Source organism: Phalaenopsis equestris, unplaced genomic scaffold (assembly GCF_001263595.1).
Source record: "Phalaenopsis equestris unplaced genomic scaffold, ASM126359v1 Scaffold200701, whole genome shotgun sequence".
NCBI classification, from domain to species: Eukaryota; Viridiplantae; Streptophyta; class Magnoliopsida; order Asparagales; family Orchidaceae; genus Phalaenopsis; species Phalaenopsis equestris.
In genome coordinates, this window is record NW_018220511.1 from 29,736 (window position 1) to 43,853 (window position 14,118).

General features: G+C 38.5%; 1 protein-coding gene across 1 annotated transcript in view; it reads right to left on the bottom strand.

Moving 5' to 3' along the window:
• Positions 1-13,519, bottom strand: part of LOC110035917 (probable arabinosyltransferase ARAD1) — an 18,011-nt gene extending 4,492 nt beyond the window's left edge. The window contains exons 1-2 of the mRNA XM_020740252.1: positions 12,595-13,519; positions 6,144-6,509 (exon numbers count right to left, since the gene is read on the bottom strand). Coding sequence (XP_020595911.1) covers positions 6,144-6,509; positions 12,595-13,449 — 1,221 coding nt within the window. The 5' untranslated portion in view covers positions 13,450-13,519. The remainder of the gene's footprint in view (positions 1-6,143; positions 6,510-12,594) is intronic.
• Positions 13,520-14,118: the final 599 nt, after the last annotated feature.

Sequence of the window (14,118 nt, forward strand, 5' to 3'; positions counted from 1 at the left end):
CGTGCGGAAGAGACAGAGCGGTCACGACGAATTGCGATCGACAATAAGGAGGAAGCGGGAAGCGACCGAGCGGGAGCGGGAGCGGGAGTGAGAGCGGTCGGACTAGGCTCCACCTCTAACATTCCCTACTGATCCTCCCGTTGTTGGGCACTTCCCCTGCAGGTTTTAGCGCTAGCTGCCCAGTAGCTTTCCCGACGACAGTTTTCTGAAGGTTGTTATCGTTGATCCTTCCGGCAGGTGTTTCCGGCCACCCGATCTCCCTCAGGGACTACCCGAGCACCTTCCTGCACCCAGATCTATCCCCTACAAGACCTCATGTCGCCGGTTCTCCCTCTGCAATCGAATTCTTTCTATGTCTCAGTATCCCAACCTTACCTTTGGCTCAATCGGGATGATGACAAACTCCACCACCGAGCCTCCTTCCGACTATGTACTTGAAGCCTACTGGAAGTTCAACATCGACCTGAATCCCTCCGCAGACCGAAGGATCTAAAAATCAAATGAACTTCTTGATCGCCACTCATAAACTTAATGGCTCTAATTTCCTCCAATGATCCCAAGCTGTGTCATTATTCTTCAAAAGACGGGTGATATTCAGCCATCTCACAGGTGTGATTCTGAAACTCCGACGACTCACCCGACGTATGCAGTGTGGGAAGTGGAGAATTTCATGATCATGTCATGATTGATTGATTCCATGGAGACTTCGATTGATCGTTCGTACCAGTTTATTCCATCTGCAAGTGTCATCTGAAGGATAGTTCGTGATACCTACTCTAATGTAGGGAATTCTAACCAGCTCTACAATGCTTCAAAGAAGATTTGTATGGCGAAACAGAGATTAAAGAAAGTGACTCAGTACTACACTGACTTGATTTCCTTATAAATGAAATGTTTTCTCTGCTACGACTACAAATGGGACTCTCTGGGTCATCTTTCACTCTGTTAAAAAATTGTGGAAAAGGATCATGTGTTAGAATTCCTAACTGACCTAAACAACAATCTTGACAAAGTCCGAAGCCACATTTTTGGTAGGGATCCCCTTCAACTCGGGCAACCTTCCGTCTTAGTCTCCAATAGTGCTCAACTCTTCCACGCTATACAAGCCAATCATTCCACATGTGAATTCTGTCACAAACCTTACCATACTCATGATAAGTTTGGAAGCTCAAGGGAAAACCAAAGAATAAACTTTCAGCCAAATCCTTCGCTGCTAAGGGCCTTGTTACGATCTCAGAATCCACGACGGTGTAGCCGACACCCACTCAGAACATCTCGAAATCACCAGACCCCATTGAAAGTCAAATGAAGCACTCAATTAAGCTACTTGGATCTAGTCGGTTCCCTTCCAACCTATCGACCTCCCATGTCTGTTAAGGTAACATTCCTATGACACTCACTTCTTTACTTCTACTCTGTGAATTATTGATTCAGGTGCCACGGACAACATGAACGGATGTTCTCAAGCCTTCATGACATATTCTTCATGCTCCATGAGAGATACTATTAAAATTGTTGACGGCTCATATAGCTCCATTAAGGGTAAAGAGTCTACTGTTCTAACTATCGAGCTGACTCTAGAATTCGTGGTACATGTACCTTTGCTAAAGTGTAACCACTTGTCAGTCAGTAAGTGACATATGACATTGATTGTAATTCTCGTTTTTTTCCAGATGTTTATCTTTCAGGATCGTCATTCGATGAGGATGATTGAAACTGCTAAACGAGTAGTCAGACAAGGACACTACATCTAGTAGTTGTAGTTTTTCCATGTCCATTGAATGTCCTATTAAGCTTTTACATTGTCGTTAGGGTCATCTCAATTTTCAATATTTAAGTAGTTGTATCCTTTGAGGTTTATTAATGAAAATCTATCTATATTCAATTGTGAGATTTGTCAGTTAGCTAAACATCATCGCGTCCCATATCCACCCCTCTTACATTCCTTCTGCTCATTTTTTTCACTAATTCATAGTGACTTATAGAGACCCACTTGAACTCCAAGCTACCACAATAAACGGCAGCTCCTTACCTTGATTTATGACTACACTCGGATGACATGGGTTTATATCTTAAAAGACAAATTTCAAGCTGCGGTTACCTTTCACTCCTTCAGTTTGACCCAAATAAGAACATCAAGTCAAGTCTTTCGAACTGACCAGACCATGAATTTTTAAACTCTATATTAAGAAAATTTTTAATGAGTAATGACATCCTCCATCATACCTCTTGTACGGATACTCAAGAAAATGGGATAGTCAAGCAAAAAAAACCACCGTCTCGAAGTAGTTCATTCCATTATGTTTCAATCTAATGTCCCGAAAAGTTTTTGAAATAATCTCATACATGCTGCAACATATCTCATTAATAGTCCCCACAAAAATTCACAACTTCCAAACCCTGTTAGTTATCTTGATATCGTGTTTTCCCGCCAATCGGTTCTCCACTTTAGAGCACAAAATATTTGGAAGCAGCCTTTATTAAGAACACTGCCCCAACTTCTAGTAAACTTGATCCCTAATCAATCAAATGTGTCTTCATCGGTGTCTTGATCCTATCACAAATAAACTCTATATAAGTGTCGATGTCTCATTCTTTGAAAGTGTTCCCTACTTACTTAACACTACCTCAAGCGAGGGGGAGCTAGATTTTTTGGACACTAATCTTTTTCCGACTTCGGTGGATATTCCAACAACACCTCCCTACTATTTCTGAGGAACCCTCAGTGCCACTCTCCGTATCTACACTCGCGCATCAAATTTTCAGTTGAGACTTAACTCAATGCTCCTACGCTTGAGCTTGTTGCCTCCTTGAATGCCTTGGAATCCGCTCTGGTTGACATCCTCGGAATTACACTCTCTCAACTTGCATGGATTGCTCCTGATCCGAATGAGGTGGGTTCTACCATTGAAGTAAGAAATCAAGCATGCTCTCTTTATTCCATGGCGAAATATGTCTCATTCCACATCTTATCACCAATCTACAAAGCATTTGCCACTTCCTTGATGGACCATCGTTTTCCATCAAGTATTGAGGCAACATTGGCAGACCAATCATGGACGGCTGCAATAATGGATGAAACGAATGTCTTTCGACGAAACCATATGTAAGAAGTTGTTGATCTTCCTCGGGGTAAGAAAAGTGGGTTGCAGGTGGATTTTTTACACCAAATTTAACTTTGATGAATCCTTTGAACACAATAAAGTGCAATCGGTTGTCAAAGGCTCTTCACAAACCTATGGAGTTGACTATAAGAAGCATTCTTCCTTCTCTATAAATAAACATAAACAAGATAAGAAAACATTAAGTGCTTTGAGTGCACTTTCCTCTTCAATCTCAATACCACATCTTTGTTTGTATTATAACTTTTATGCTTCCCAAATTTGTAATACTAAATTAATGTCTTTGGTGGGGGATAATGCTCCTTTAATTGCTAAGATTCCCTTATAGGTGCATAGGAAAGATATCCCTATGTCGAAATTTCAATCCACGGCCTCCACTACTAAAATGCTATATACCCGCATCCATACCTTTCAACACCGGAAATCTAGCACTTTCATATGGCACCATTACATTTCTCCCTCCATCTCCTTCTTTTTATGGAGGTATTTTACTTCCATGTTACCTCTTGATGATATTCTCAAAATGAAAAGATTGAGACTTGCTTCCTTCTGCTATATTCGTAGAAAGCTGCTGAGTCTTCTTCCCACTTGTTTTACGAGTACTCTTTTGCTAGAGAAGTTTGAGACAAATTTGAGAGAACCTTAGGGGTTCGTTAGCCCCTCATTTTTTGCTTGGAGAATTTACTCAAAACTTGTAAGGAAACAAGTCATATACATATTAAATTGCATTACTTTCCTCTAATGGTTTTGCTGTTTATCTGGTCGACTAGAAACAACTTTAAATATGATGCTTCATTTCCTTCTCCTTCTACTACTATTTCATTTATATTGACCAACTATCAAAAAGCTTTGAGAACATAAATGCTGGTGGTGCTTTACATATGCCTGAGAGAGGTAGGAGACCAACCTTGATAAGTTGGAGACCACCCTCTCATGGTTGGTTTAAAGCTAATATTGATGGTAGCTGGTCCTCCATTGGTGCTGAGGTTGGTGACCTCTTTTGTGATGACATAGAGAAGTGCCTAGCCTATTTTGCCTCACCTGTTTTTGCTTCATCCCCTCTTGAGACTAAGGGCTGGGCTATTTTGTTGGCTATGATGGTCTTTGTTTCTCTTCATTTCAAATCTTTGGTTATTGAAATTGACTCACAAAGTCTTTTTGACATCCTTACTGGGAAAAAAAAGCCCGTCTGGTATCTCATTTGTGTGCTAAATCGAATAACGGTTATAATAGACTATAACCATCTGAATATTCAACATAGCTTCATACATAGGGAAGGGAATTCTCCTGCGGATTGGCTCTCTAAACAGGGAGTTTCAGGCATTATTATTGGCATTATACCTCATACTTTTCTCAATACACTCCTCCTCAGTGATTTGCTGGATACTCCTTACATTAGGAGTTAACTTTATCTTTGTTTTCTTGATTATCTTTGTTTTCTTGATTGTATTACCAATTTTGGTTTTGTTTGAGCTCATTGCATACATGAAATTCTGGAGCTCACCTATTGGCTTTACAAACTGGAAGTATTCTCTCAGGATGCATCATTGGAAGCATATAATGGATTCAGCTTTTATTTCCATTACTGTTGCATGATTTGGATCAGGCTAGGAAAATTCATGTTATGCAGCTTGCTGGAATTTTATTATGGGTTTCCTGCAGTTATTTGTTGTATATACAGCTTTTTGTTTGGGACGTTTTTGACTATTTTTCATATAGATACTTGATTTTTTATCAGCTGCTGGGTGGCAGCTGGAGCTGAGCTCTCTGTTGGGTGTCAAGTTCTTCCTGCTGTATTACCTTTCCCTCTTGCTGCCCTCTTTTTTTCTACAGGAAAATTGGTCTATTCCTTGCTCGGTTGCTACTATCTCTTGCTGGATTGGGTGCTGGTCTTTTTGGAGGTCTTTTTTGATTTACTGTGGGGTGATACCATTTTGCTGGATTGTTTTACTCTCATGCACTGGGGCTATGGTACAGTTATGCTCGGCTGCTGCTCCTTTTGCTGCTTTCATGCTGGACAATTTGGATATGTTGCTCCACTATGCAGGATTTATTTCAGAAAACAGATATTTTGGAGACCCCTGCAGCTTTTATGGTTTTCTATTTTCCACCTGTACTTATTTTGGGTTTACTTGTATATTTCTTTTAGGGTATACTTGAAATTTTTGGAATTTTTTGTGTGGAGTTATATGTGGGAGGTGGAACCCCCTAGGGGATCTTACTTTTGTATTTCTTTTGTTCTAGTTTTAAGGGTCTCACCTCCCCTCTATAATTTTGTAACTCCTTTTTATAATAATAGAATCGAAGCCGAACAATGCTCCTTCCCTACTATATATATATATATATATATATATATATATATATACATTGACACAGCATCAATCACGCATATGCCTTGATTGTTAAAAAATATTTGTGTTTATTAGTTGGAATCAGATGTAGATCGTCATCTATCCAGTCGTTAGAATTGGAAAATGGGGTGATACATCTACCTCAACTTCTAATTCAGCAAATAAATGAATTGCAAATCCTCAGATTCAGAAAGTGAACTCTTTGAATGCAGGACACTTTGATGGCAAACCCTAAGGTGTCAAGCAATTTCTCAAACAAAAAAGAAAGGATCCTTATTAGAGAAATATTTCTTAATAGCAAGAACTCTCCTCTCTCATCCTTGAATCACAAACTACAAATTGCTGAGCAAAAAAAATGTTTCAATGGATAGATATTTCAGTTATAATTTATACTCACGCAATTGTTAATAATCCATAGGGTTAGGAGTAAGTGAGCCAAGCCGGCTCAAACTCAACTCATTAAAGAGCTCGCAAGTCGAGCTTACCGAGCCACAATCTCAAGTTTTGGCTTAGATTTGAGCTCATATATTATGTAAGCTCGAGCTCGAGCTCGAGCCTAGACTAACTCAGCTCAAGGGCTAGTCGAGTTAGCTCGATTACATTAATTAATTCTTTAACTAATCTAAATTTTCATATAATAAATAAAGTTAAAAAACAGAAATAAACTTACCTCTTTAAGCCCATGCTGATACTGCAAAATTTTCTCAGTGCTTATTCCTCTTAGAATGGAAGTTAAGCGCCCAGGTTGTACAGCTGTAGTTGTATCAAAAAAAATGGCTATCTCCTTGTAGTCTATGACATCTTCAAATGGCAACTCAATATAGTCACTCACAATTACAGGGATGCACAAACTAACAATAGCATCAAAAAGCCTGCAAGCCGAAGGAGTATCGCCAGCAGGATGTAAGCAAAACTTTGAAGAATGCATGCCTTGAGTTGCAATGCGCCTACTCTCCCTTGATTGTGAGCCATGTTTAATTATGACATCTTCCTCATTCTCAAGTATTTGGAAAAGTGTATCACGAATTTTTCCTCCCTGCAACCAATCCATAAGGTCTTAATCACACACATAAGGACAGAGAAAGGGGAAGGGCATAGAAAGGGGTGCGGGAGAGTGAAATGATTTTTTTATTGCATCGCCCTTTTCATTATCTTAGCTATAGATATTTATATAAATTTTATTCTCAAAACTCAAGTAATAAGTTTAAGAAAGTGCTAAATTTAAGATCCAAATTTTGTGAGTCCCAATTTATATCACAGGGAAATTATGACAACACGGATTGTGACTTCAGAGAAAATTGTGAGCACGCAGATTAAAGGTTTTGACCATTAGATCAAGCTTATAATAGTCTTTAGATTGCAATTCATGCACTATTGTTTTATTGGATCTCTTTTAATTGTTTTCTTTAAAGGAGTATTGCTAAAACTATAAATACCCTGCTTCTGTTTTGTGCAAAACATACTCAACTTGTAATCTCTTCTTTGATATAGTGAATTCTCCTCATGTGCCGGTAGATTTTCCAATGTTGGATTTTCCACGTAAAATCTGTGCTCTTTTTTTTTACTTCATTATTTGTTGCATCTATTTAATATCAAGTCATAACAAGTGGTATCAGAGCCAGAATTGATTTGTCAATGGCAACAATAAGGTATGACGTCCCTCGTTTAGATCGTAACACCAGATTTTCTCTTTTGCAAGTTAAGATGCGAGCTGTCCTAGTGCCGATGAATCTAGACAATGCGCTTTTGAAAAGATGCCCTAATCATGGACGTTGAGGGAAGCAACGTAAAAATCTAAATAGTCTTTCTTAAATTAATCTTCATCTATCAAATCAGATTTTACAAGACATTTTCAAAGAGAAATTGTTGTTGTGTAATGGCTCAAATTAAAGCAATTGCACATGACAAAAAGTCTTACCAGTAATTTACACTTAATGTACTGTTTACACTCTCATAGAATGACAGAAGGTGAATCTATTATAGATCACTTAAATATCTTTAAAAAAATTGTCTCTCATTTGGAAGTCAGGGAAGTTGCGCATGGCGAAGAAGATTTGACATTAATCTTATTATGCCCATTTTCTTTATCATATACAACATTTAGAAATACCATCTTGTTTGGATGAGAGACTCTTACTCCTGATGAAGTATATGATGATTTACTTTCTAAGGCGAAGATGAAGCAACTTGTGGATGAACCGGTTACTCAAAAAGAATGCCTTATCGCTCGAGGTAAAACTCAAGAGACGAGTTTTGGTGTTAATATAAAGAGTAGATCAAAATCTAAAAATAATGATAAGATATGTAATTAATATAAAATTATGGGACACATCAAATTTGAATGTTTCAAATTGTATAATAAAAATAAGAAAGCAACTTCTAATAAAATAGGCAAACAATCATGTCATTCTAGTAAAGCCAGTGTTGTTGAAGAAGTCATTAATAATGGTGAACTCATAGTTGCCTCCTACGGAGAACCTTGTGATAATTGGGTTATTGATTTAGCTTGCACGTTTCATATGTATCCCAATAGGAATTGGTGCTCAACATATGAAATTGTGTCAAAGGGTACCATGTTAATGGGTAAAATGATCCTTATAAGATAATCGATGTCGGAACTATTAGAAGAAAGATGTTTGATGAAGTTATCGGAACACTTGAAGATGTGAGACATGTCCCGGATTTGAAAAAAAATCTAATCTCTGTAAGTACTCTTGACGCTAACGGGAACAAGTACTTTGGTGAAGCTGGAGTTTTGGAGGTAGGCAAAGGATCTCTTATTATGATGAAGGGTTTGACGAAGGATGCGAGGTTATATGTCTTGCAAGACTCTACTGTGGTAGTTGATACAACAGTTACTACTTCTTCCATGTCAGAAGATGAAGCAACCAAACATTAGCATATGTGCCTTGGGCATATGAGCGAGAATGGGATGGCTAAATTGAGCAGAAGGGGATTTTTAAATGGTCAAAGCACACTAAATTGAAGTGTTGTTAACACTATGTATTCCGATAACAAAAATGAGTTAAGCTCAATGTCGGCATTCACAACAGTAATCTAATATTAGATTACATACATTCTGATCTTTGGAGACAATCTACAATACCATCTAAGGAAGGCGCCAGATATATGTTGACGTTCATTGATAATTTCTCCAAAAAAATTTAGCCGTTATTCTTGAAGCTGAAAAGCGGTGTTTTTTACTATATTTAAGGAATGGAAGATCATGATCAAGAAGCAGATTGGAAAGTAAATCAAACGACTTAAATCCAACATCTACTATAGAATCTAAAAATGATGATCATAAAGAAATGTCAAACAGACTAGTGGAACTTCAAATTGATACAAGTACATCTTCGGGCATAACTTCTGAGCCAAGCTCAGATAATCATAATGATGCTTTCCCACCATCACAGCAACAACCATTGCAGTATTCTATTGCCAAAAATAAAACGAGAAGAGAAATTAAGCTGCCTCAGAGGTATGTTGAGGCTGATTTGGTTGTTTATGCTGTAAATGTAGATGAAGGTATTAGGTGTGGTGAAGAACCTTCTACTATACAAAAATTGTGAACTCAATTGACGTTGATAAATGGATGATCACTATGCAAGGGAGATTGAATCCCTCCCTACATAGAAAAAAGAACTTGGGAACTGGTGGAATTACCTTAAGGCAAGAAAACGTTCGCTACAAATGGGTGTTTCAAAAGAAGAAAGATACACTAGGAGTTGAAGATGTTTGATATAAGGTCAGGCTTGTTGTAAAGGAAGTCAGTCAAATTCCAAGTGCAGGTTTTATAAATGTATTCTCTACGATTGTCAAACACAGCTAAATTTAATCTTGAAATGGTATTGTGGCTAAATACGATCTTGAGCTTGAGCTGTTAGATGTGAAACTTATGTTTTTGCATGGGGAGCTTGAAGAAGACATCCATATGCAACAGCCTAAGAGTTTCGCGGTTACTAAAAAAAGAAGACCATGTTTTTTGGTTGAAGCAATCTCTTTACGGTTTGAAATGATCTCTTAGGCAGTGGTATAAGAAGTTTGACTCATTCATGATCGCTCATAACTTTAAGAGAAGTAGTTATGGTAGTGTTTACTTCAAGAAAAATAATAATGGCTCATTTATTTACTTGCTCTTACGTGTCGATGATATGTTGATAGCTGCTAAAGATAAAGAAGATATCAAGACATTAAAAGCTCAACTTAGCAATGAATTTGAAATGAAAAATTTGAGAGTTGCAAATGAAATACTTGGCATGGAGATTCAGAGAGATAGAAACGCAGATAAATTATTTCTAAGTCAGAAAGGTTACATTGAAAAAGTATTGAATAGATTTAATATGCAAAATAGCAAGCCTGTTAGTACTAAACTTTCATCAACTTTGTGTTCACAATCTGAAAAAGAGATTGAATATTTGTCTCAAGTTTCTTATTCTAGTGCAGTGAGATCTCTCATATATGCTATGGTAAGTTGTCATCCATATTTATCATATGCAGTTAGTTCACTTAAAAGATATATGAGTAATTCGAGTAAAAAATATTGGAAAACAGTTCAGTGGATTCTCAAATATTTATTTGAAATAATTGTTTGTTTGTCGTTCAAGAGGACTACAAATAGAGTCATTAGCTATATTGATTCAGATTTTGCTAGAAATCTTGATATAAGGAGATCATTTATAGGATACATGTTTACCATTGGTGACTATGCGATTAGCTGAAATACTACTTTACAGACAATAGTGACACTATCTACACCTGAAACTGAGTACATGAGAATTACTGAAGCTTGCAAAGAAGCTATCTGGTTGAAAGGTCTGTTTGAAAAACTTAGTAAAATTTTGAAAAAAACTACACTGATGTGTGATAGTATAAGAGTGATAATTATCTCAGCAAAGATCAAAAGTTTTATGAAATAACTAAGCACATTGATGTTCGTTATCGCTTTGTTCGTGAAGTTATCACTCGTGGTGATATTGTTGTGAGCAAGATCAGCCCCCATGATAATCCTGCAGATATGATGACTAAAGCACTTCCAATGGCCAAGTTTGAGAATTGCTTAGACTTGATTGGTATTCATTTCAGATCATTAGAGCTTTGTGGAAGAGGAAGAGAAAGTTATATTCTTTACATCCTTTGGAAATTCATGTCAAGTGGAGATTGCTAAATTTATGAACCATGTTTTGTGGTCTCGTTTCATCTCATAAGGAAATTATGATCACACGAATTGTGACTTCAGAAGGAAACTATGAGCACACGGATTGAAGGTTTTGACAGTTAGATCAAGCTTATTGTATAACCAAAAAGTGCATGAGAAGGGGAAAATGTATCTAATATGTGAAAAGATGCCAGAGATGAGAAGAGGTGCCAAAGAAGATAACTCAAAGGCAAATTTGTACTTTTAAATATAAGGGGATGGTCTAATATATATATGTCAAATTTTCTAATTATGTTTTCCTATGTCGGTCTGGGATTGGAGGCATTTGAGAAGTTCATGAGCGACACTCAGAGAACTAGAATCCAATGTAGAAAATAAAAGCCTCCCCTACGGGGCGAATAACTACCGACCCTCCACGCCAAACATGAAAAGCAATGTCTCTAAACTCGGAACAGGAAAATGCTCTGGAGGTGGTTCCCAGCTCATTAGTGACAAGCTCCACGAAGAGTACAGCGCAAATCACCACAGCAGTTAGTCTCGTCGGTTACCCCGCGAAGGCAGTGACAAAAACCACCTAAGCTCTAGCAAAATGTGAGGCCCAATCGAAGCAATGAACCAATCGAGAAAACGAGACACGGGCTTTGCAAGACTTGAGCAGAGCAATCAACAAACTAATGGTCTTTCCAAAAGTCTGAATTATCAACCAATCCAAAACATCCAACTGTCGCAATCAAATTATGCGGCAAAGATACAATACAAAATAAGCAAAGCAAAAAACAAATCCAGAATTTTATTTATTTCTTGAATAAATCACTAACACTTGTTTACAAGTGTTGACTAAGTGACAGATTAAAAATTGGCCCGAAAAAGCCTGAGAAGAGCACTTCGGAACCGGAGAAAGCAAGGCGCTAAACGACACTAAAATCAATGGAATATAATTGGTGCATTATTATGATTGCATTTTTGGTATATTTAAAGTTTCACATTCTTATTGCAGCTTTAATTCCGAGAAATAAGAGATTTAGGGGCATGACCATGAAGTGCATGGGAAGACGAAAATGTGCCTAATGTGTGAAAAGGTACCAGAGAAATGAAGAGGTGCCAATGAAGATAACTCTTAGAGGCAAGTTTGTACTTTTATATTTGTCCTCCTATACTCGATAAATAAGAAGACATTTTATGTATAAAGGGATGAATGTCATTTATGGCTCTCCCTCTCTCCTGTAAACAATCTTTTAATATATAAAATGGGGCAAAGAGCCCGATAAACTACCTCACTTTGCCCTGCTGGGGGCAGTCACGGCGTCACATTTTCTTTCCCTCTCTCCCTCACTCTCGGTTCTCGTGCTCTATGCCTTGGGCATGCCTACATAACAAATTTGATTTCAACACTTATAATAGCAATTAGATTGTGATTCATGTGCTATTTATTTTATTGGCTCTCTTTTGATTATTTCATTTAAAGGGGAATTGTGAGAACTATAAATACCCCTTTTCGGTTTTGTGTAAAATACACTCCACTTATAATCTCTTATTAGATGTGGTAAATTCTTCTTCTTTGCCCGTGGTTTTTCCCATTCTGGGTTTTTCACATAAAATTTGTGTTCTTTCTTATTTCATTTATTTCATTATTTTTTGCACCGATTTAATAACAAGTTATAACAAAAAGTTTTTAAAACTTCTCACATAGTTGTGCAATATATGAAAATCTTTTGAACAACTCTAAGTTAAGGTGTTATCAATACCAATCCAAAATGGGATACATATAAAGGTGAGCAATAGGCTTTCGCATAAATAATAAGCTTAGTGGCCATAAACAAGTATTGTGAAAAGGAAAATTTCAATCTTTAATTAGCTCTGCTGGCGAGAGATATTTCTCCAACGTCTTCACGGCTGGAACAATCTCAGCTGGGCAAGAAATAAATTTACAAACAAAACTTGGCATGCAACAACTAAGAGTTACCTCTTTGCGATAACGGTTACCCATGAAAAACAGCAACGAGTCCCTTCCTTTAATCCCCACCTCCCCTTTGAACGGATTAATCCGATGAGAATACGGCAAAATTACATCCTTCACCAACGAGGCCTGATCACCTCTCAATCTCCCAAAATCTGAAACCAACAGCACGCCGTTCTTTATCCTATCAATCACCTTATACAGAGCGTTCGGATCCTGACAGATGAACACATGGTCCCTCCCATTATTCCTCCTCCAAAACTCCTGCCCCTCGACCCAACTCACCAGCTTCTCCTGCATATCTCCGTCGTTGTACGCCATCGCCCTATCAGCAACGCCATCAGAACCGGGACGAAATGGGTTAACGATAAGACTGAGGGAGGAGAAGAATGGGACGTAGTAGAGATCAGCCTCTTCCGGATTTTTAACCCGCTCAACGGGCGATGTGGAGCGGTCGGGGCGGAGGAGATCGGTAAGGAGCCACCACTCAGCGGAGTGTTGGTGCCCTGGGTAGTGGAGGTCAGACTCCGATATCAGCAGCGAACGTTGTGGGTCACGCGCGAGGAGGTAACTTTCGATGACACCATAAGTGAAGAGGCGAGGAAGCTCGTAGAGGTAAATCTTGGTGCGGCGAACTGAGGGGGAGGGGGAGGAGAGAAAGGGGGAAGGAGGAGGGGAAAGGATGGAGTGAGATATGGCGAATATGGTGACGAGAGAGAAGGCAACGGCGAAGGCAGCAATGGAAGGGCGGAGGAAGGGGCGGCGAGCCATGCGGGAAGTGCCGAGAGTTAGGGTTGCGGTTTGGGATTTTAGCGGGGAGGAAGAGGGATTTGATTTGCGAGGCATGGCCCGCTCGGGCATGGCATTGGATTCCGGAAAATGGAGGGAGGGGTGAAGCGGACGGTAACTGTGTGGTGTCTGCCTCCCGGTCGTTGTTAAATAAAAGGAAGGTAAATATCATAACAAAAAAATACCGAACTTTTTTTATACTTAAATTAATTTATATCGATTTAATTTATGCTACGCCTGCCCGCCCTTAAAAATGTCAATGTAGTTAAGGGTGCTGTTTGGGACGACCATGAAAGTAACGGACGGAGAACTGCATCATTTGGGTTGGCGGCGGCACCACGTTCAGAGTAAGGTTTTCAGCTGTTTAATGAAAACATGAGTTATAAGTTTGACCCTGCAGGCCATATTTCTTCGCTATATATTTACTCGGGTGCCCTTCACGTCTTCTGCCCTAACATGCTCCCATGTTTTCTCCTGTGCCCAACTCGACATCGCCTCGCATTTGTTCGGTTATTCTCCTGTGCCCCACTCGTCCTCGTCTCGCATTTACGTGATATTTCTTCTCTACTTTCTCTTCATTACCCGACACCTGTGATGAAAGGTTTTCAAACTATTTGCTTCTTCTTTTAGTATACTGACCCGACTCGCAATTAAGTGGTTTTTATATATGTTTTCTGGCAAAAATTTTGACCCAACTTAATTAAGCAGCTAGCGTGCAAAATGAATGTAAAGTTTGATTTA